The 25704-nt window shown below is 34.3% G+C and overlaps 1 protein-coding gene across 6 annotated transcripts in view; it reads right to left on the reverse strand.

Moving 5' to 3' along the window:
• Positions 1–25704, reverse strand: part of DOCK7 (dedicator of cytokinesis 7) — a 204200-nt gene that overhangs the window by 172287 nt on the left and 6209 nt on the right. For all 6 annotated transcript variants that reach the window (XM_063106104.1, XM_063106103.1, XM_063106102.1 and 3 more), the window contains exons 2-7: positions 15108–15213; positions 12594–12769; positions 12337–12405; positions 8019–8148; positions 7706–7918; positions 7268–7353 (exon numbers count right to left, since the gene is read on the reverse strand). In XM_063106104.1, coding sequence (XP_062962174.1) covers positions 7268–7353; positions 7706–7918; positions 8019–8148; positions 12337–12405; positions 12594–12769; positions 15108–15213 — 780 coding nt within the window. The remainder of the gene's footprint in view (positions 1–7267; positions 7354–7705; positions 7919–8018; positions 8149–12336; positions 12406–12593; positions 12770–15107; positions 15214–25704) is intronic.

Raw genomic sequence — 25704 nt, forward strand, 5'->3', positions numbered from 1 at the left:
ACAATCTTTCTCTTTTAAATGGATGGTTTGCTCCATTTACACTTATCGTCAAGACATATTAGAATTCATTTCTAGCATCTTATTTTTATTTTTCTCCTTTTTGTAAGAGTTTTTCCATTCTTGCCTTCTATTTGGATTGACTGATATTTCCACTTTCAGGGCCGGCCCGTGGCTCACTCGGGAGAGTGCGGTGCTGATATTTCCACTTTCAATTTTTTCCTGTTATTTGTCTAGAAGTTATATTTCTATTTTTTAATGGTCTCCCAAGAACTTTTGAGTACATAGTTAACTTAAAAAGTTTTATTTTACCAATATCTTTACCATCATCACAAACAATCCCTCAGAATGCTTTAATCACCCTCCAATTTATAATTATATTAGATTTTTAGTTCTACTTCAATTATTTTAACCTTATAAACTAGACAAAATTAGAGAAAACACTGAGGTTTATCCTCATGTTTTCCATTTCTTTGCTCACCATTCTTCTTCCATCTAAAATCCTTCTTCCTGAAGTACTTCCTTCAGAAGTTACATTTTTATTGATAAACTCTTGTTAAGGAAACACTTCCAGTTTTTATTAGTCTAAAAAATTATTTACATCATTTTTAGTAGATTTCAAAAAATGAACACAAATTCTATGCAGATCCTCCCATTAAGAAGTAGTCTATCTCCTCACTTCGAATTTAGGCTGGGGTTGTGATTTGTTTCGATCAATAAATGCTATGTTGTAAAAGTCCTAATCCAAGGCCACAGAGGCCTTACAGCTTGGATATGGCTTCAGTGTTTGCCTTCTTCAAAACCCATGTTGAAACTTTATCCCTAGTGTGCCAGTATTGAAAGGAGGGGCCTTTAAGAGGCTCTGCCCTCATGAATGGATTAATCCACTCATGGGTTAATGGGTTATCATGGGAGTAGAACTGATGGCTTTATAAGAAGTGGAAGAGAGACCTGAGCTAGCATGCTCAGCACCCTCACCATGTGATGCCCTGTGCTGCCTCAGGACTCTGTAGAGTCTACTATCAGCAAGAAGGCCCTTACCAAATGCAGCCCCTTGACCTTGAACTTCCCGTCTCTAGAACTGTAAGAAAAAAATTTCATTTCTTTATGAATTACCCCTTTTTAGGTATTCTGTTATAAGTAACAGAAAACGGACTAAGAGAAGCTCTGTTCTCTTCTTCCTGGAAACCCTTCCACCACTACGTGAACAAGTACAGGTTAGCCTAAAGAATGACAGAAGCATGGCTGCTCTCCCTGCTGACATTAGACTAACTGCCAAACACGTAGGTGAGAAACTTCTAGACCAACTTGCCTGTCAACTGCCAGACATGTGAGGCCTTTATAGATCATCCAGTTCCAGCCAAATTGGCCCATACTACAAGAAAACCCCCAGAATGATGAGAAATAATGAGTATTTGCTGTTTTAAGAAATTACATTTTAAGGTGGCTTACAGTGCAGCAAAAATTAACTGCTTCGAGAATATGTTTATTGGAAGATAATTTTACTGGGTATAAAAATCTTGGTTGATAGTTATTTTCTCTAAACACACTGATATATCACTCAATGACTTCTGGCTTCCATTGTTGTTGTGATAAATCAGCTGTTAGGCTAATTGTAATTTTTTCACATACAATCTCTTTTTTTTCCCCCTCTGGCTGCTTTTAATATATTCTCTTGGTTTTTGGTAGTCTGCATTTTTACTATGTTTGGTCTAGGTATGAAACTTTCTTTATTTATCCCTCCTGGACCTCACTAGTCATCCAGAATTAAGAGTTACTATTGTTTCATAAATTCTGAACAATTCTCAGCCACTATCTCTGTAATAATTGTTTCCCTCTTCCCTAAGTTACTTCCATTCTGGAATTCAAATCAGACTTCTGTTGATATTGCTTTCAGACTTTCCATCTATTTATGCCTGTGTGTACGTTCTATGTGAATTTATTCACGTTTGTCTTCTAGTTCATTTATTTACTCTTTCATCTATGTTTACTCCATCTAATTTGAGTTTATAATTTCAATTATAAAATCTTGAAAAAGATCAAATGAATCCTTTTTGAATCTTCTTGGTCAATTCTGAGAGTCTCTTGTTCCTTTGTAATTTTTAAAAATAATTATTTACTTAAATATATCTTAAATATTTATTTTATGTTCTATATCTGATCGATAGTCCTTTGCAGGTCTGCAGTTTGTTCTGCCATGTTTGGTGACTTATGACTGGAACTGGAACTTTATTTGTAGAAATTTTTTGAGGCCTACATTTTAAATGTGGGTTCCTCTAAAACAATCAGTGTATGCTTCTGCTGGGCAGCTGGGGCCACTACAAATATGGAACCATTTTAAACTGAATTTTTGTCTTGGAGTTTTTTTAGATAATATGCAAGCTTATGGCTAGGAATTCTCAGTTTGGTCTCTCTTTTTTTTCCTGTTTCTGATCTTACTTCCCCCAGCTAGAGCCAAGGCTGTAACAGACAAATAACTCTACCACTTAGAATATTACTCCTATGAAATCTTGTGTTAGGCACTTATGCAAGAGTCTGTTTCTACCCTGCTTGGGTGCCAATCTCTTTCCCTTGTGTAGCCCATTATACCAAGCATGGGCAATGGTCCTAATGTAAAAATTTTCTACAGAATGCTTACCACCATGAAATTATAATCTCTTAGCATTTTTAGGCTTCCAAAAAATATATATCAGCTTGACCATGCCTGCGATGGGTTTTCCTGAATGTCTAAACCACTGTATTACTAACAGCCTTCCTAATATTAGAAACAATTTTCTCATGCAAAATAAAGGAAGTCTATTCTTGCAGAACAAAATGTAAAAGAAATTATTTTTTAAAATTTATCAGCTAAAATAAGGCTACCATTTCTAACCCATTCTGAACCTACAGTGTGACCCAAAGTTCTTCCTCAACTTAAACCTGGATATTTCTCATCATAGATAAATCAAATGTATATAATTCTCAGTTCAGAATTTTTAACAAGAGCTCATCAAACAAAACCTAAAGAAAATAGAGCTATGTGAAAAATTATTCTATATTTTATTTCTCTAAGGGAGAAATAACAAACTTAGAACTTTTATTAGTCAAGCAGATCATAAGTAAAACTACAATGACATAACACTTCACATTCATTAGTATGGCTATGATCAAAATGACAGAAAATAACTATGATCAAAATGACAGAAAATAACAAGTGCTGATGGGAATGTAGAGAAATTAGAACCGTCATAACTTGCTGGTGATAATGTAAAATGGTACAGCTGCTTTGGAAAACAGTCTGGTGGTTCCTCCAAAAGTTAAACATGAAGTTACCATTATTGGCCACAATTCTACTCCTAGAATGTATATATCCAAGAGAAATGAAAACATATGTCCCACAAAACTTGTACACAGATGTCATAGCAACATAATTCATAATAGCCAAAAAGTGGTAGCAACATAAATGTTTATTAACTGATTAATGAATGAACAAAATGTGGTGTATCCATCCAATGAAATATCACTCAGCCATAAAATGAAAGACTGATACATGCTACAACATAGATAAACCCTGAAAACATACCAAGTGAAAAAAGCCAGACACATATCGTATGACTCCATTGATAGGAAATGCTCAGAATAAGCAAATCTACAGACAGAAAGTAGGCTGGGGTTGCCTAGGGCTGAAGGAGTAGAGAAAACAGGGAGTGACTGCTAATGACTATGGAATTTCTTTTTCGGCTAATTAAAGTGATCTAAAATGTATTGTGATGATAGTTGCACAGATCTGTGAATATACTAAAACCCACTGAACTGTACACTGGGTGAACTGAGTAAATTCAGTATTGAATCGTACAGTGGGTATACACTAGGTGAACTGCATAATATATGAATTATATCTCAATAAAGCTGGTATTAAAAAAAAATACTGAAAACCACCCTAATGTTCATCAACTAACAAACAGATAAATAAAAGAGTGTATCCACACAGTGAAATATTGTTCGGTTATATAAAGGAATGAACTACTGATATACGAGACAACACAGATGAACCTTGAAAACAGTATGCTATGAGAAGTCAGACACAAAGGCCATATATTGTAAATTCCATTTATATGAAATATCTAGAATAGGTGAGCTCATAGAAACAGAATGCAAATTATTGGTTGCCAGAGGCTGAGAGGAAGGGAGAACAGGAAGTGACTGCTAATGGTATTGTAACAGACTGAACTGTATCCCCTCATTATTCATAAGTTAAAGTCCTAACCCCCAATGTGATTATATTTGGAGATAGGGCCTTTAAGGCAGTAATTAAGGTTAAATGAGGTCCTCAGGGTGGGGCACTAATCCCATGCACATGGTTTCCTTGTAAGAGGAGGAAGAGACACCAGAGAACTCTCTCCCTCTGTGCATGCACACAGGAAAGTTCATATGAGGACAGGGAGAGAAGGCAGCCATCTGCAAGCCAGGAAGAGAGGTTTCACCAGAAACCAATCCTCCAGCACCTTGTTCTTCGACTTCAGTTTCCAGAACTGTGACCAATAAATTTCTGTTGTTTAAGCTACCCCATCTATGATATACTGTTATAGTCGCCCAAGTAAACTAATACAGGTAGGGAATTTCTTTCTGGGGTGATAAATATGTTCTGGAATTAGATAGTGGTGATAATTGCACAACTCTATGAATATATACCACTAACTTGTATGCTCTAAAAGGGTGAATTTTATATGTAAATTATATTGAAATAAAGCTGTTAAAAACAATAAAAAATTACAAGAGCTAATGTTAGGTGTCCAGATAGTCAAAAGACTCAATGTACTTCCTCTAACAGGTTTCTGGGTAAATCTAAGTAGATAGAAATTATTAACTTTCAAGGAAAGAAAATCACTAGAATTATATACAAAAGTGGTCTGTCCCTACAAGGTGCTTCTTTTAGAAAGTTCTGTGTATTGAAACTTCTTTTTGGGGGGCTTGCTGGTTAGCTTAGTTAGTTAGAGCATGGTGCTGATAACACCAAGTTCCAGGGTTCAATACCTGTACTGGCCAGCCACCAAAAAAAGAAAAAAGAAACTTTTTTCTTAAGTCTGAACTAATAATTAACTTATAATATTATAAGGTAAATGCTGGACAGAGACTTATCCCCCCTCCCTGTGCATAGCTGAGTTCCCCCTCCCCCTGGGAAACTACCCCTGGCCAAGGTAGTTTACCCAAGGAAAGGCATGTCTCCTTTAAGAAAAACGGAAGATGGGTGGAAGCAGTGTCCCTAAGTAAATTGACACACTGGTATGAAAGTGTTCTGGCACCAGAAGGGTAGCAAGTAAGTTAACTTATCTACTCAGCCAGATCTCCCGTGCTCTCTGAGCTGGGTGAGGGTCTACACATACGAATGTGAATGATTTACCTCTCCTTTGATCTATTCATTATATAACTGTTGTACATACCCCATGGCAGTGCAGATTTCTAGCTGACTGGCTGCCATCAGCACCTCCCATAAGTCTAATAAACTCATGTCTCTACCTATTGGCCCGGGTGAGTTCTTTGGTGAACACTACGCAAGTGCCCTTTTAGATTTGGGGCTCCCACAATTCAAATATTAACATGATATAATGAAAAGAGAATAGAGTTTGTTTTATATAAAGGAATGAACTACTGACATATGATACAACATAGATGAACCTGGCATAATAATGAGCATGACAGTTAACCTCTGCTAATCCTTTTAAATCCTGGTTTCCTCATTCATAAAATGAAGAAAATAATATCTACCTTATAGAATTACTCTGACGACAGCATGAAATAAAATAAGAGAAAGCACTTTGTAAAGCAGCATATAAATGTTAGATACATCACCTCAATGTTAGCAAAAGCCATTTAACCTTTTTAAAGAAGGAAAAAAAGTATATGCTTCTGTTATGATATGATATTTATGTGTTGGTGTTCATACACAGTTCCTGGCTCATACTTTCTGACCTTCTCCTATCCTCCTTTCACCTGCTCCTTTTTCTCCCTGAGGCAGGAAATTCTCTGACCTCCCTTAGCTGATCATAGCTCATAAGACCCCATTTCAGGAGGGGCCTGCCCCATGCCCAGGAGGAAGGAATGCTGCATGGAGAGGCCAGGAAGAATCTGAACAAACAGGCCTTGTCAGGTTTCCCCACCCAGGCTGTTAGTGTTAGATCATACCCTTTTTGTCCATTCACATTTCTAAATGGTTATGCATGCTTCAATCGTGCCTATATAATGAAGCTTCCACAAAAACCCAAGAGCTCAGGGTTCAGAGAGCTTCTGGACAGCTGAACTCATCTGCATGCTACAAGGGTAGTATACCCCAACTTCAGAGAAATAGATGCTCCTGCACTTGGGATCCTTCCAGACCTTATCCTATGTATATCTTCATCTGGCTGTTTCTTCGTATCCTTTAAAATATCCCTTGTAATAAACCAGTAAGTGTAAGTAAGTATTTCCCTGAGTTCTGTGAGCCACTCTAGCAAACTAATCAAACCCATGGAGGGGATTATGTGAACCCTGATTTACAGCTGGTTGGTCAGAAGTTCCAGAGGCCTGGACTTGTGACTAGCATCTGAAGTGGGGGGCAGTTTTGGGGACTGAGCCCTCAACCTGTGAGATCTGATGCTATCTCTAGACAGATAGTGTCGGAATTGATTTGGAGGATACCCAGCTGGCATCTACTAGAAAACTGCTGGCTTGCTTGCCAGTGGGGAGAAATCCCCATACATTTGGTCACAGAAGTCCATCTTCTGGACTGTTGGTTATTGCTGAGTAATAGTGTAGAGAGAAAAACACTTTGGCAATTTGTGTGTTTTTTCCAGCTTCAAAATCTTCAAAAAACAAAGCTTACCATGTAACAAAATATAAAACCAACTCTTTAAGGAAAAAGATACATTGTCTTTATATTCCTAATGAAGAACAGTGTCTGATAAATACTAGTAATTTCAGTGAATGTTTTTTCAAGTTTTAAGACTAAGTGTATAGCTATGGAAAAGATTTATCTTCTCCTGTGCACCAAAAATGCTCTAAAACCTACCTTCATACATAAGTTTAAACGCTGAATAATAATGCAAAATAAAATAGTTAAATAAATATGTATAGATAACATGTAAATGCAAGTATAAAATAAACATGTATAGATAATATGTAAATAATGTACAGAATAACATTTCTCAAAAGAACATAAATGCAAGTATAAAATCTACTAAGATTTTGTTATACTAGTACTCAAAACATTACCCAAGAAAACAAAAATTATACAGTAAAAGAAATAAATACTCACTTGAGTGATAAGCATTTTACAAGAAGTCTTTGACCAAAATGTTCTTTAGGTACATCAGGAACACTGAGCCGTTCTATTGGTTCTTCCTACAAATTGACAAGAAACACCAAAATGAATGCCTATCATATTTCAACCATTTACAATTTATTTTTTAAGAAATAATTTTATTAATACTTCTAGTCTTCACAACTGAACACAGGAAAGAATAACCTATTTATCCACAAACAGAAGTCATTAGATCATAAGTGTGCTCAATTCAAAGAGATTATTCATTAAGAATAATTCACTAGTATAAAAAAGTATACTTCACTTACAAAAATTATAGCTATGCATCAGTTAAGTTTTATTCCCTACATTATCATAGTACTGTATATAAATCATACTCCCAAAATATCTATCTTAATTATCACTTGCTTCTTTACATGCAAACATCTATACCTCATCTGGTGATGGATGCAAAGCAAATAGTTCCTTGTAACGATTTGAGTTCCTTTGGTCATCATTCTGACGATCTATTTCTTCATTAGGAGTTCGATCAAGTAAATTGGGAAGCAAAGCATCAGGAAGTGAATTTTTCAAGTCAAAGATACTGCAGGCCCAGCTACCTCTTGGAGTATCATCTATTGACATTGAACGTCTTTTAAGATCATCCTGTCATGCAAAACATTAAATATGAATATATTAATTTATAAATTAAAAATAAACTATTTTAAAATAACTTCTTACAATCATTTAAGAATAAAAGTATTACTTGCTCATCCTGGTAGTTGTTGCCATCTGGAACTTCATCAGATTCAAAGACCTGCTTTGGCAAACCTTTTTGCCTTTCTTTCTGTTTATCTAACGTATTGGGATTAAATCCTGTTCCCAGTTTATGATATCTATTCAAAATAAAATAGTTAAATAAACGTCAGTTTTTTCAAATTTTTCACTCTTTCAGCATCAATATGTAATAAGCCAAGTGTTCTCTGCATTATTTCTTTACATAATAAGGATCTATTCTAGCAGTTTTGATTGTGTGAAACATTTAAACAGAGGCTTAAGAAAATTTTGATTCAAAATTCCTTTAATCCAACTAAAGAGCAGATCATGAGTTTCCAGAAATAAAACATATTTTCCTTCTTTCCATGCCAACCATGTGTACCTAATTTAAGTTGTACTCTCAATTGAGAGAATTGGTCAGTAAAAAAACTTGGGAAGCCAGGTTAAAGAATAAAACAAGAAAGTAGAAAATATATATTACATTACTAATAATATAAAATTTTTCAAGGTAAAATAATATATACAGTCATGCATGGCATAACGACGTTTAGGTCAAGTCAGACCTCATATACAACTGTGGCCACAGCAATAGGCTATACCATACAGCCTACTACGTAGTAGGCTATACAATCTAGGATTGTGTAAGTACACTCTGTGATGTTCACACGATGATAAAATGACCTAACAAAGCATTTCTCAGAAAGTATCTCTGTCATTAACACATGACTTGTTATATATACATAAAGCACTGAATCTTAAAATTTCAAATAGCCAAAAACTTTTTGCTATATCTTGTTATGTATAAAAGATCTTAACCTAAAGCTGCAGACTTTTAAAATGAAAAACAGCAAAGTTTACACTACTGTATATATATATTATTTAATTAACATTTTATATATGTATATAAAGCCTAGAACAACTTTTAAGCTAATATAACCTTCTTTCCTAACAGCCCAATGTCCAAGAACATCAAATAAGAGCTGATCAAAAAGCAATTACTACTCAGATTCAACACTTCATTGAGTCAAACTGGGGTAATATTTTAATTGCAGCAAAACAATTATGATTACCAGAAGATGGTATGGTTTTTGCTATCAGCCAATTCATAAAATGATGAAGAATCACATTTAATATTAATCACTCACATCCTGCCTAGTTGCTAACGCTCCTAAAATAGGAGCTACATGATGTAGCTCAACATCACAGCACAGTCACAAAATTTTAAAAAGCATTTTTTCTCTGGAAAAACTAAAATAAAGACACTCAATATAGTAACATGGTATGTTTTATTCAGAAGCAGACATCTTACTCTTTCATGAAATGTGTCAATTGCCTTAATTTGTGAAGTTGTATGTGTAACCTGCTCTGATATATAAGAATGGTGTTACATTCTGTACTAAAAAATTGACGGTATGAAATTCAAGAAAACTGACAAGAACAATTCATGATCAACACTCTTTTCTTGTCCTCTAGTCAGCTGCTATGTAAACCACCATTTTTCTGACCTCATCTCTTGGCATTCTCACCTTCACTTATTCTGTTCCAGCCACACTGATCTCTTTACTATCCTTTGAATATTTCCAGCATGCTTCCAGTTATGGGGCCTTCGCATGTACTGTTCTTCCCTCTTCCTAATAACTCTTTCGCCAAATACTGATGGGACCCAATCCCTCATTTCCTTCTGATCTCTACTCAAAATCACCTTAATCAGTAAGGACTCCTCCATTCACTTATATGGAAAACTTTGTCCCTCTTGTTGGCCCTCCCTAAACCCTTCACTCTACTTTTTTCCTCCACAAGACTTACCTCCACCATATCTATTATATATTGCTCTGTGTTTGTTTATTGTCTATTGACCTCATGCCCTACTAGAATGTAAGCTCCATGAGGACAGGGAGTCGATTTTGTTCACTGCTGTGTCATCACATCAGTGCTTGGTATAGTCTCTGGTACATACAAGATTCTCAGTGAGTACTGGCTAAATGAATAACTAAGTGAAGTACTTTCTGACCCTTCATCATTATGTGCTGAATTATGAAAGAATTTTGTGACTTCATCTTATAGTTCACTATTTCAACTCTTCATGGCATCCACTCTGCCATTAAGCCCATCTGCTGAGTTTTTAATATATTTTCACTGATCAAAATTTTAATTTCCAAAGATAAGTAACAGACTTTTGTATGATTACAATATCCTTTCATCCTTTCACATCTCTCTTTTCTTTTTTTTTTTTCTGGCAGCTGGCCAGTATGGGAATCCAAACCCTTGACCTTGGTGTTATCAGCACCAGGCTCTAACTGAGTGAGCTAACAAGCCAGCCCTCCTTTCACATCTCTTATGTACACTAATACCTAAGCATATTAATTACACTTATAGGTCTTAATCTGTGCTCTATTGACTATTGCCTAAGTTGTTAGTTCTCTTGTAGTTTGATAATTCTCTTTCAAGTGATTTGCTTTCATCAAATACTTACAATTCTGTGTTCTGTGTTCTTTTTTGAATTTGTATCCCCCACAGCTGTCTTGAACTACTGTATCTGCTTACCCTATCCCATATGCAGCAGTTGTATGGAAGGGGCAGATCATGCTGCCAGGCAAAGTCTGCCAGTATCTAGTCTTCTGAGTATGAGGGTTCCTTCTTCCTCCAAAGTGTGCCCATCCTGGGCATTATTCTATTCTATCAGCTCAAGCCTCCATAATTACCACTCCTAAAAAAGGCAGATATCTCGGCTATCACTGCTGTGCACACATGGTACAAGGGGTTTCAAAGTAATCAAATGTCTAACATTTGCCCCAGGTGCACCTTCCCTTGCCTGTATTCACTGCTTCTGAGCTTAAAGCGCTATGGAAAGTTCTGCATGTATCCTTCCCTTAGATTATTCTGTAGAACTGTGGTTTTCTTTTATGTTCCAATCACACCTATCTTCTACCTTTCAGAGATACCTCAGAACTTCTAGTCCATCAAAAGTACCCATTTTGTCTCCCATTAATTACAATTGTAAATAATGAATAATATCTAGTATAACAGAAAAAATATGAGCTTTAGAGTCTGAAGTCCCAAGGTTTAAATCCTGGCTACCCCACTTTTTGGCTTCTGGGAACTCAGAGAAGTTACTTAACTACTCTGAACCTAAAATACCTTATGTGTTAGAACCTTACATGAGATGAATGTAAAGTACCCAATAAAATGCCCAGCACACAGTAAGTATCCATAAATGTTAATTTCCTTACCCTCTTGCCTAAACCAAGGTTATCAACCCCATAATTAAGTAGCAGATTCCATGATTCTGAGGTCAATATATTTTATAACTCACCTCTTTTTACTAAGATTTCTGATTATAGGTTTCCAACATATATGCATAGAAGTAAAGACTTTTGAATTATCTAACAGAGAAACAGTTTTCTTCAGAAATGTCTAAAACCTGGCTACTAGAATACTTATTGAAATTGCAAGTTCATAAAAACAGTTCTTTTATATATAGGACAGAAAACTGTGCTTTCCTTAGGTCATACTAAAACTAAAAAGTATATCAGCATTATCCCTCCGTGATACTTAGCATAATATTAAGCCCAATGAAATAAGACAGCAGTCATGAGGGCAATAAGCAATGGATATAACACTTTTGATAGTGCTATTTAGCATCGGTTGTTTCATTTGTGAAAATTATAATTTCATAACAAAATTCTCCATTACTTCAGTCATTGTTTCTTTTTGAAAAATAAAACAAGGCTAAGAAGTTTCAGTACAAAAATGCTTCTTCACTATGCAAATTAGAAAAGTAGTTTTATTTTGTTTCTGAATCTGACTTGGTATTTCAAACACAGTCCACCAGAAAAATAAATTTTGTGGTAGAACAAAATATTATTTTTTACAACTACTTACCTACTTGGTTAAGGGCAGAGACCTTTCAAAGAGCTTGATCTGGAAAAGTGGCTATTAAATTTAAGTTATTTAAGTTTCACTACATTGATTTCTTTTGAGAAATACAAATTATTCACCAATATCTACCCATGAATTTCTAACATAATTAGATTACAAAATTATCATCATATGTTATTAATTCTAAATGATTTATGAATAATTAAGAAATATCATTCCCATAAACCTAATATTTTATAAGAAAAATAAGTAAAAGTAATTGTGCAACTCCTAAGAAGAAAATACCTATATACAAAGGTTTTTCTTTTGCTTCTTCAACTATTTTGTTTAAATGAATTTTCAGGTCTTGTAATTATTATTTATCTACCTTAATCCATTTATAAATCCTACTCACTATTTTCAAATGTTACAATAAACATTTAACTTACTTTCTGATCACAATTGCCCAGTCTTCTGTATAACTTCTTATACAATCTCTAACATGTGGATCCATTTCACTATTTTAAAAAAGAAAATATATTTGTAATTTAGACAGGAAAGTACTGATGTTTGTGAATTTGGTTTCTGCAGTTCTTGTTCTTATAACAGGAAACAATACCATCACAAGAAATAGTATCTAAATAAAATAATGGAAGGTAGCTTTTCTACAGTTACACTAAAACCAGTCAGATAAATGACTCCTTACTTTTCTTCAGGTACAGCTGAAACAAGGGTTCTGCAGTCCCTTGGACTATAAACAACTTCAATATCATCTGGAGGAAATTCAATCAAATCCCGTAAAGGCCCAGAATCCACAGCTAAAGGATGAGTAATGAGGTAATCTTCCAAATCCACTGGATCCACTGCTTCAGTGAGGGGCACCTTTATAAAGAAGGATGAGTATAAGAGGTGGGCAAAATGAAGAGGTGAATGTAAGAATTTTAAAACTTTTAGCAAGGAAAATTTTTTTTTTTTTTTAAATATGATTTTAACCTAGTTCTTTCTAAAGTTTCAACAGTTACTCAGCCAGATGCATTAAGGAAATCACAAAGTGTTGGTCTTCTTATACTCCTTTACATTTTTGGTTATATGATCTTTAACTTCCTTGCTTAGACTGTGCCCATAATTCTCACATAAAAACAGTAATCATAATTAACAGTTTTATTATACCTTACAGTACTCATTGGAAGGATTCTTTTTTCCTTTTTCATATCTTTGGAATTTTCATTGCTAAGTTTCTAAACAAGACTCTTACTTTATTTGTTGTTATTGTTGATTATCCTTGTAAAACATATAATCAGAACATGGTAGGATGAAAAATGGCCCCCCAAAAATTCTCCATATCTTAATCCATGGACCCTGTGCGTGTTACCTTGTATGGAAAAATAAAATAAAAGCGTCTTTGCAAATGTGATTAAGGATCTTAAAATGGGGACATTATCCTGTATTATCTGGGTGGGTCATAAATACAAACACTTATATCCTTATAAAGAGACAGAGGGAGATTTAGGCCATACACACAGAGAAGAAAGCCACATGAAAAGGAAGCAGAGAAGGATTTGAACATTCTGGCTTTAAAGATATAATACACTTTTAAATAATCCATAAGTTATAGAAGTCTGAACAGTAAAATGAAAAAATACATTGAACTAAATAAAAATACAACATAAAATTTGTGGGATGAGGTAAATGCAAATCAAAACCACAATGAAACACCACTTCACACCCACTACAATGGCTATTTTTTTTTTAATTTATTGAAACAATTGATTATATATATTTGTGGGGTACAGAGTTGATTATCAGTATTGGCTATCTTTTTTTAAAAAACAGAAAATAACAAGTGTAAGCAAGGATATGGAGAAATTAGATGCTTTGTGCATTACTGGTGGGAATGTATAATGGTGCAGTTGCTGTGGAAAACAGATGATGGTTCTTCAAAAAGCATACAAAAAACATAGGATTTCCCTATGATCCAGCAATTCCACTTCTATGTATATACCCAAGACAATTAAAAATAGGGATTCAAACAGATACAAACACCATGTATAAACACCATGTTCATAGAAGCATTATTCATAGTAGTCAAAAGGCAGGAACAATCCAAATGACTATCAACAGATGAATGGATAAACAAAATATGATATATATGATGGATCTTCAAAAAGTACATGGAAAGATTTGTACTACCTTTTAATTCCATTTTCCACGAACTTTTTGAAGTACTCTCATACATACAATGGAATATTAGTCAGCCTTAAAAAGGAATGAAATTCTGATACATGCTACAACCTAGCATGTCTTCATGGGTTATAGTTATTCATGATAACTAAATCTAGGGCCGGACCATGAAAGTTTTGAGTAGTTGAGATATAATTCAGGATGCAAGATAAAGGAGTTCATGATACCAAGAGCTTGTTGGAAGGATCATCTCCACTAGCATTGAAATCACCCAGAAATCCATATAACCTAAAATTTCTCCAATGAGCACGTTACTGTTATTAAAAGTAAATTTCATGTTTTAAAATTTTAATAACACAAATAGCATAAACATGTTATTATGAGTCAAACTGTTATTTCTCTAGCACACCATGTTTGTTCAATTATATCCTTTCATAGCTAAATGGAAAATATTAATGCATAACTCCACCTATCACTCTTATTTACTTTTTTAGTTTTCCACAGCATTTGAAAAAAAGACCTCTAATTTTAAGACAAATGGAGGTATGTTTTTAATTCTTATTCCTAATTAATAAATAAGAGTTTTTATCAAAACTGATTACCCTCATGGTAGTTTTTTTAATGAGGGCATCTCTGACATAGTACCTAGTTTACAATAATGATTCAATAAATATATATTCCTTTCTATTAAAAGAGACAGATAATACTACAAACCCACATAATTACTTAGTATATGCTTCAGTGCCTATTTCTAGAATAGACTCCTAAATTTTCATGTGATGCATCACCTTGGGCCTAGAAAGTTCTACACATAAAATGATTAAATCCTGAATGTAAAATGACTAGGAAATTTATACTTCCATGACACCCTCTAATACCTTCTCCCAGCTCAGATTCCAAGAAAGAGTAAATTAGAAACAAATAACGTTATGAGAGTAGTTATGGAACCCAATCTATTCACTCTTATCTTTTCACTATTTTTTCATGGCTTACTCAGTAAAAGACCAATAACACACCATATTCTGAATATGATACTTACCGTGGTGTGATGGGATATATTGCCAACAATGTTCAGGTTTTTGAGCAGCTGGGGAGAACCACTGTATTGCCCAGAGATCTGCTTCCTAACTTCAGCTGCCACCGTTCTATAACAAAGAAATCAAATCCATTACACGCATTGTTTAAAAAAAAAACCAAAACCCAGTTTAAAATGGAGAGAACCTAAATAAATTAAAAATTCATGTAAAGAACAATAAAATCCATCAACAAGGCTAAAAATTCATAAAATATTCCATGAAATGCTTTTCTAGCATATAATTACTTTAGAACATGTTTATAATGCTGATGTAGGGGTACAAGAGTGACAGCCAACTTATAGAAGGCTTTTTTTTTTAAAACATGGCATTTTAGGGAACATACTTTGGCCTATAAAAGAGCTAGAAACTATAAAAACATGTATATACTAAAAAGTATATACTTTAAAGGTATAAAATTAATTCTACAATATTTTATAAATAAATCAACATATGATAAGAATTAGGAAGAAAAAAATTGCTCCTTCCTTTCTAATGTAACTCTTCATTCATGCCCAGAAAACTATTCTCTACTTTTACTTAACTAATAAATGTCTTTATACCCCAGCATTAATAGTTTTCCATAATCTGAAACCTAATCTCCAGCCTTACATGTTCTTTCCCAAATTCTAGAAAATGCTTCCTGGAATGCTGTCTCTCTCCCATATTCACCAATCTAATTCTTAACTAGTTTTAAGGGTAAACCTCAAATGCCAAGATGTTCATACAATCATACAAACTTTTTGGCTCACCAAAACTAAAAATACCACTCTTCTTTAAAACTTTTAGAACATTTATTATAACCTAACTTGCAATTTCCTCCTCTTGATTTATCTTTTCCATGTTTCATGTACATACTATATAAATAGAGGCAGTGGTTGCATTCATCTTTGTTTTTCCTAAAATATTTAGCATATGGCACTCAAAACAGGTAAATATTTAGCCCTATGAAATATGTAGTATTACTGAATTTACTGACAAATGAAGTAAACCACAAAGTCTTAATTAACAGATAAATCTACTTGAATCAGGATTAGAGTTTAGAAGTCTCAAGATTTCAAATTAGGTATTGACCCTTGGGGGCATACTAGTATTTCAAATGTACTTAAATAGCATTCCTAAAACAAAAATGATTTAGACATTTAAATGAATTTATAGCTCATTAATCTCTATATTGCTCAGATTCCACAAAACTACAAACCAAAATATTCCGTGAGTCCTAAATCCAGTAACTAAACTTCTGCATGATGTTAGTAAGATTTTTATTAAGCAGAAAATGTAACTCACGAAAACAAAATAAAGACCACTATTCATAAACTTTGTGCAAAAATATTCCTGATGTCAATAATCTAACCTCTACCCTATGATCATCAAGTGGCCACTTCTCCATTTTATAAAATTTGCCTTCTGTTCTTTCACTCTTTTCTAAAAAAAAACCCCTACTTCCTCTCAGTCCATTGCACTTAAAGTAAAATAAACCTAATGGCCTAGTTTTGAGGCCAGCTTGATGACAATTTTGTTCTGGATTGTTCTCAAGCTAGTGGTTGAATTCAAAGCTCTGAACAACTTGGTCCCTATTAGAATTTCTAACTGGGTTTCAAGATAATCTCATTTTCCAAAAAATTATCCAATTTAGGATGTAATCTTTTCCCCTAATTCTTTTCAGTGTTGCCTTCCTTCTTTCACATTAAATCATTCCACACACATTTATTGAGCACTGTTATAAGCCAACTACACAATTAGAAATTCTTCATACAAAGGTAAGTTATCATTCTTTAAGGCTCAAATACAGAATCAGCTCAACTTTTTTTTTATAGGTGACTTGAGGTACTTAGACCATATTTGTGTTTTAAAAGGCTAACTCATTTATTCATAACTGCCAAAATGTGGAAGCAACAAAGCTGTCCTTCAAAGGCTAAATCGATAAACAAACCATGGTACACCCATACAATGGAATATTATTCAGTGATTAAAAAGAAATGAGCTATCAAGCCACAAAAAGACATGGAGAAACCTTAAAAGAATACTATTAAGTGAAAGAAGCCAATCTGAAAAGACTACATACTGTATGATTCCAACTATATGACATTCTGGAAAAGACAAAATGTACGGAGACAGCAAAAAGACCAGTGGTTGGCAGGGGAGGGAGAGGGTAAGAGAAGGAAGGGATAAAGAAGTGGAACACAGTAGAACAATGAAACTATCTGGTATAATACTGTAATTACGGATATGTGTATATATATATAAAATAATGATCATTATTCTGTAATGATGGATATATGTCATTTTATATTTATCAAAACCCATAGAATGTACAACACAAAGAGTGAACCTTAATTAATCTATGGGCTTTAGTTAATAATAACGTATATCAATATTGGCTCATCAATTATAACTACTTTCAACTCATTTTTCTGTTCCTAAAACTATTCCAGAAAAGTCTACTAATTAAAAACAACAACAAGGTTAACTCGGAACAGACAAGGGAGGAAGAGAAGAGTATCAAGAAAACAATTAGAGGTTAGAATTGAAAACTGGAGAGGGAATGAAACCTTTGAGAGACAGAATAGATTGAAGAGAGGGCAAAGGGCAAATTCTGTAAAGCCTCTGTGTGAAAAGACAAGAACCATTCATTCAGTTTAGAACTCCATTAGCCTTTTAATGAAGCCTATATAAATGTGAGTATTCACCGTTATGTCTAGTTTAAAGTTTAAACTTACATATCCTGATCCTTTCATCAAAACTTAGATAAGAATATGAAAAAGCCTTTAAAAAGAGAGACATGGGGGCCGACCCAGTGGTGCACTCGGGAGAGTGCGGCGCTGGGAGCGCAGCAGTGCTCCCGCTGCGGGTTCGGATCCTATATAAGGACGGCCGGTGCGCTCACTGGCTGAGCGCGGTACGGCCGGTCACAAAAAGACAAAAATTAAAAAAATAAAGAGAGACATGGAACAAATATTCTGTATCTATCCACTTCAGTGATACTTAACTCAGTCTACTAATATCAGCACTAACTCAGTGTTGCTAGGCTATATCATGAGTAATCTAAACTGCTATATTTCATCAAATTCAAGATGTCATCAGTTGTTAAGACATGACATTACTCCATGTATAACTAAGAAAAAAAAACCTTGTCAATTAATTATCACACCATCAATTAACTGATGATTTTCAGATGTTAAAATGTGAAACTTAAAATAAATGAAAGATGTTACTTCAAAAAGAGATAATCTTTTGTTTAATAACAGACATTTAGAAGATAATCCCCATACTACAAATATCTGTCTTACTTTGTATGACATAATTTCCCAGAAAAAGCAAATCAGTCAGCAATAATTTGAAAATAAGGTATGATAATGCAACAAGAACCATTTCCAAACTGAGCTCTAGTAGCAAAGGGATATATTTACTCCAAGACCTGTCTTTTTTGTTTTTCGTTTTTTTATGGTGGCTGGCCTGTGCAGGAATCCGAACCCTTGACCTTGGCGTTATTAGCACCTCACTCTCCCAAGTGAGCCACCAGCAAACTCAACATGCAGACCCTTTGAAAAGATTTCATGGAATAGTAGTGACGAAATCTTCTGAAATCTAAAATAGTATCTCTTAACCATACATGATAGAAAGTATACAAGAAAAAAATGTGATGAATATTTTTTAATGCCAATACCACACTAATTTTGATTACTGTAGCTTTGTAGTAAATTTTGAAATTGTGTGAGTCCTCCAACTTTGTTTTTTGGGGTTTTTTTTTTTTTTTTTTTTGGTGGCTGGCCGTTATTAGGATCTGAAACTGTGACCTTGGTGTTATAAGGTGAGCTCTAACCAACTGAGGTAACCGTCAGCCCTTAGGTATGTGATGAATAAATATAGGTCACATCAGTTAAAATCCTTTATTATACATTACTGTTTTCCAGAAACAATTTTTCTTACTCTTAGCAATAGCTCATAGAGTAAAGCAAAACAAAGAATCTTTTTTACTTCTAATAAGCTATTAATGTTAACTGCAAAGTGGAAAGAATAGGTCAAAAATTCTATACTTAATTATGCTTCTAAATTATAATATGAAATACTTTTTTCCCTCCCACAAAAATACGATCCAATATCTGACCTATTTATGAAGTTGGTGGGGGGGGGGGTTCTGCGAAAGGCTCCTACTTTAAATGAAATGAAAAAAGGGAGAGAAAGAAGCTTTAGCCAAAGTAAGCCTCAGTTAAAGAAGGAAGAGAAAAATATGCCCATCCAAGGACAACAGGCTTAGAATTCCAAGAATTTAAGATTTGCTTAATTGTTAAGATGATAGTAGCTAACTCAGGAGAATGCAGATGTAAGTACTATGCATTTTAAGATTAGACACTAACTTATGGTCACAAGATGTTTGGTTCTTTGTAAAGAGATCAAGATAACATCACTGATGAGTCTGTTTTGCAGAAACTGATAGTTTTGAAGGAAAGACTCCTGACCACAAGCAAGCCCACTGTACAGGTAGACTCCAGACTTGGGGGCATCAAGCAATCACCAAGATGCCAAAAATATTTATGCTGACTTTTATGCTGAACCAATCAGAATCCTTCACAATCCTGAGATCCTCACTCAATTTTTACTCTAGGAAAATCCCTGCTTGGCAGACATCAGGAAACGCAGGTTTTGACAGCATAAGCTGCCCATTCTCCTTCGCTGTCGCCACACAGTAAAAAGTTTAACTTCTCTACTGCAAATCTTAGGGTGCAAAGTTTGACTTAAGCTGCGCGTCAGGCAAGCAGACCCCTTTGGATTTGGTAACATTTACCTCTTTATGAACTCTCTTCATGTCTGCAAGCTCCCTCACTATCTTAATACACATTAGAGTTTTCACAAAAGAAAGCACTCACTCACACCCTTCACCATAGGATGTTGAAAAAAAACAGCAAAGGACCCACATCCTGAGTGAAAATTATGTTGCATTTAATCTTTCCTCTAACTCACTCCCACTTTCAGATGCTCCATCTAGCCAGCATTTCCAGAATGACCCAAGGATGATAAGACCAATCTAGGCATGTCTCTCTTATCTCTAGTCATTCTTCATCGGACCAGAAGTAAAGACTAAGTAATTAAAGAGAGTTCAGAATAAAGTCACAAAATACAGCTGCAATGTCAAATAAGAGAATAAGAACATTTGGAACAGGTACTATTTATATCTAAGATAGAAGTCAGGGCAGAAGTGAAGGTATGAATGTATCAGGGACAAGGCAAAAAAGCGCTAGCTAGAAATCCCCAAAAGAAAAGGGACAAGAATAGCAGATACTAAAGTGCTGTGAATATCCAAGTCCAAGACTGGTGACTGATGGGTTGAATCAAGAATTCTACCATTACCTACAGTCGGTATTAAAGATTAAAAAAAAAAGATTAAAGAAAGGCAACATTTTATCACCTAAATATCAGTGCCAAAGATATTTAACTTGAATTGAATCAAACCTTTACATCAAACTTCCAGTTTACAGGAAATACAGAGGACAATGTATCAAGTTAATACCACAAGGAAACAATCAGACAAAAACTAGAAGGCAGATCATTCTATGTGTCAAGTTTCTTTAACAAGTCAATATGATGGCTAAATAAATAAGGGCAGTGGGCTAAATTTTAGCATAAAAAAGACTTAGGACTAAAAGATAAAGTCTATTTAAGAGGGGAGAAAAACAAACTTAAGAGATATAATCAGTGCAACATATGATTCTCAACTGGATCCTGACGTGAAAAAAACAGTGATAAAAGACACTTTGGGGAACAATGAGAAATTTGTACATGGACAAGGTTTCACATAAGAGTTGAGGTTTTTTGTTTTTGTTTTTGCTTTTTTATGTGTGAAAGCACTATTATACTAATTCAGGAAAATGTCCTTATATTTTAGAGATGCAAATGATATTTGTAGTTCAGCTTAAAAGTCTTCAGTTATTATTATTCTGCCTTAGTAGGGAAAACTAACAAATTAGATATGGAGTAAGATGAGGCAAATAACCTTCAAGAAGTACATCACATCCTCCATAAAGCCCTGCCTGATTATTTCTGTTCTGTTTCACTCAGGTTAGACACTCCTCCATTGTGCTTTCAGAGCACCCTGTGTTTATCTGTATACGTTCAAGGAAACAGAGCTTCCAGGAGGCTAATTCCGACAGGCAGCAGACTAGACTTGTTTTCTACTGTTGAATACAATGCATCTTGCTGACATGGAACTTGATTTCAGTGGTAGGAAAGCCCAATGTTTGTAAACATTATCTTTGATAGAAGCATAAAAATTGCAAAATAGGTTTCTCTGGAATAAAAGTTTTCTCTGCAATCCCCAAATATAAAAGTATGGTAGGGAGAAAAAAGATAGAGTGAAGTAGCAAGAATTTGGCTTCTCAGGTCAGGCACACTCACTCTTCAGAAGCACCTTTGCAACCTCCTTGAGGAATCAGTGAGGACAAGAAAAGTTCACCACTGATGAGTATGCTATGCTGTCTCTTATTTTGTATAAATTAAAACAGGTTAATTTCTGCCATTAAAGAAAATATATATTCTTTAACTACGGTGGCATTTTTCTATCAAAAACTCTCTCATTGTTATAACTGAATAATACCTCAGTCACAGCACCTGTAAAATTGTTTTGAAATCTGTTTATCTACCTCCTTGCAAAGAACTGAGTAATTGAAAGGCAGGACTTCATTTTACTTACTTTTGCACTCTCTAGCAGAGTGCCTACCCCTTACAGGCTGCTTAATAAATGTTTACAGAGCTGAGGTTAAAAAAAAATTGGACTAGAAGAGAGAAATTCGTAATTCCTTTCCCCAAAAGAGTAGTTAAATAAGAATACTAGATTCAAACAACTGATGTGAGTGCCTGGAGGGCAGGAACCATATCTTATTAATCTCCACATCTTCAATGCCTAGGACAATGGGGAGAAAAAGAAATGGAGAGACAAGGATAAGAGTGTAGGGAGAGAAAAAGAGAGAGGTAGGGAATAAGAATTAATTTAGAGACGACCTAGTACATAAACTTTCAAAATGTCTTTCAAAGAAAACCAATCTGTAAGTGTTATAGGTTTCTAATTGATTAGAAAGGGAAGAGAAAAGTATGCCTTTTTATTTGTTACTGTCAAATAGGCAAATATTTGCTGAGGGAAAAAATATCTCAATCTGGAAAAGAATCTAAATGTATTACCTTTTCTTTAAGAGCCTATGACATCATTACTATCTTACTTGTTAGCTGGTAAAGTAAAAAACCACTACTGAAACACAATACTCTCCTATTCTAAATGGAAACTCTTTTTTTCTTTTTAACAATTTTTTTTTACAAGACATACAATTTGTTTACTTAGCTCAAAATGGTCTCTAATATATCTTTAGCATATCTGCAAAGGGCTGGCTCCAAAATTACTTTCAAGATCTACTATTATGTAAATAAAGTTACTATGAGAAGCAGAAGCGATAACAATTTTCCAATATGAAGAAGAAAAAAAATATGAAAAAAAAAACCTGATATAAGGAAGACCTCTTTAAAAATAAATAAATAAAGGGTTTAGCCAGCCCCCAAAAAGAAAAAAAATTCAAACTTTGCAAAAAGGTAAAAACCATCTCCAATCCCCCATCCTATTCCCCAAATGTAACCACTTAATATTTCCTTGGATATCCTTCAAGAAAAAGATGTGTATATATAAATGTGCAGGCCGGTCCGTGGCTCACTCGGTAGAGTGCGGTGCTGATAACACCAAGGCCACGGGTTCGGATCCTATATAGGGATGGCCAGTTTGCTCACTGGCTGAGCGTGGTGCTGACAAGCACTTACAATGTGCAAAGTGTTAGTTTCTTATACCTCATTTAATCTTGAGAAAAACTCTTATGAAGTTTCGAGATACTGATATTAGGATAGTGAAGTTTCCAGAGGTTACGGTCATATCACTAAGAAGGAATAGCACCAAGATCTGAACATAGGGATCCTATTCTTAACTACTGCCCTCCTTTTAACCTGCTAGTATCCATGGTTGAATAAACTGGAATATATTTAACCAGTCTCTTCTGGTGGATATTTAAGCTAGTTCTAATTTTGCAAAGACTTCACGAGGACAGAGATTTTTGCCTGAATCAAGAATTTTGGATAATTTTTATCTTCTCTTTTGGGCCTTCTGTATTTCCAAATTTTCTGTAGCAACACATTTTATAATCAGAAAAAAATAGATATTTTTAGATAAATTTCAAAACTAAAGAAACTTTCCCAAGTTTATGAAAGGTATAAGCAGGGTTTGAATTCAGGTCCAAAGAGCTCCTGAGGCCTCTTTCAATGGAAATGAGTTTCAAAGATAAGTGATTCTTGCTATAGTTCATATTAATGATTACTCTATTTTTCAAAACCTACCCTATGAGGTCAGCTAAAGATACCCAGTGATAATGTCTAGTGTATATATTAACATATTAATAGGAATGCTATAATGACTATCATCATTATTATGATGTTTTCTATCTTCATGGATGATTAAATAAAACAATCTGAGTGATCTGAGTCAGTCTTTGTGTCACTTTTAAGTTAGCCTGTGCTGAAATCTTTAGGAACACAGAGGACTGGGCATTAGTAACCATTAAAAGCTCAAGAAAATGCATATAGGCTGATATGTGAAACAAAAGAACAGAAATTGTCCTTCTATCTAACATGCTTAACATTTAAGACACAGCTCCTTTTCTGGGGGAGATAAAGAAAAAAGATGTCAGATGTCTCATGTATCCCATCTGATACTATTTTGGGACAACATTTAAGTCAAAGACTTAGAAAGCATGGTATTAAGGAGACTTGTATACCTCCATAACTGTGATCTACAGCATTTCACTGTCTCTCAATTTCCTCAGGTAAAATATGGTTATAATACTGCTCCCTACTTCATAGAACATACTAAATTATAATTACAGGGAAAAAAAGAATTCAAAAGTTTAGCATTTATTAATATTAACTCTGACCTGAAATAGGCAACTAAAAATGAGGAGGGGGAACCTCTACTGTAAAAGTTAATTCTCCCAAAAGGAGGTAATTTTATCTTAAATTCTACCCTACTTCATAAAAATAAAGCCAGAATCTTCTTACCCACAAATGTACAAATTAGATCCTGGTATAAACTGCATACAAGTAGTTGCTAAGTCCCGTTTATTCTAACTCTTAAATATTTCTCAAATCTTTGTCTCCTTCCCTTTTTTCTACAGCATCTGCCATACTTAATGGTGAAATTCTGAATGCTTTCCTCTTTAGATAGGGAAGAAAGCCAGTATGTGTGATCACATCACTTGTATTCAAACACTGCACTAGAGGTTCTAGCCAGTACAATGCGGGGGAGGGGCGGGGGGGAGAAAAGAAAGAAATTAAAGGCATTTGGATTGGAAAGAGAGAAATAAAACTGTCTTTCCTCATGGAAAAAAATGATCCTGTATACAGAAAATTCTAAGGAATCCACAAAAAAATACTAAAACTAATAAATGAGTTCAGCAAAGTTCAATATTCAAAAATCAACTGTATTTCTACATACTAGCAAAGAAGAAACCAAAAATAATTTTTTAAAATTTCATTCATGATATCAAAAACAATGAAAACTTCAAAACATTGCTGAAATTAAATAAGATCTAAATAAATGAAGAAACACTCCATTTTCATGGTTTAGAAAACTCAGTATTGTTCAGATGGCAATCTTCCCCAAACTGATCTGCAGATTCAGTGCATTCTCCATCAAAATGTCAACAGGATTTTTGCAAAAACTGGTATACTTTTACACTGATTTTGATCCTAAAATGTATATGGAAATGCAAATAATCCAGAACAGCAAAAACAATTTTGAAAACAAGTAAAAAGTTGGAGGACTCACACTCATGGATTTCAAAATTTACTGTAAAGCAAGAGTAATCAGAATAGTGTGGTCAGTACTATTCAGGCCAGACATACAGATCAATGAAACTGAATTGAGAGTCAAGAAATAAATTCTTACATTTACGGTCAATTGATTTTTGACAAAGGTGCTGCTTTGTTTAAATGTGTCCCTCCAAAATTCAGGTACTGGAAACTTAATCCCCGGTGTAAGTGTATATAGATGAATATCTTAATTACCCCAGGGTAAGAAAATATTTCTTAAACAAGACCTATAAAGTACTACCCATAAAAAAAAGACTGACAAATTAAACTACGTTAAAACTGAGAACTTACAGTTTTCAAAAGACTCCACTAAAAGTATTAAAACCACAGGGTGGGAAAAGATATTTGCTACACAAATAATCAATAAATGACTAATACACTGATTCTGTGTTAAGTACTCACACAAAATCGGTAAGAAAAAAAAAAAACCCAAAGGGAAAAAACAATGGAGGGTAACATTTAATTTAATTTGATTTAATTTAACAAGGGGTAAAATTTAAATAGGCAATTTACAAAAGAGGAAATTCGAATGGTTAGTAAACGTGCAAAACAGAGCTCAGTCTCATTAGTAATCAAGTAAATAAAAACTAAAACTTTTACAATGAGATACATCCACCAGATTGGCAAAAATGAAAAAATTGGCAATACCAAGCAATGACAACTATGTAA

This window comes from Cynocephalus volans, chromosome 8 (assembly GCF_027409185.1).
Source record: "Cynocephalus volans isolate mCynVol1 chromosome 8, mCynVol1.pri, whole genome shotgun sequence".
Classification (NCBI taxonomy): domain Eukaryota; kingdom Metazoa; phylum Chordata; class Mammalia; order Dermoptera; family Cynocephalidae; genus Cynocephalus; species Cynocephalus volans.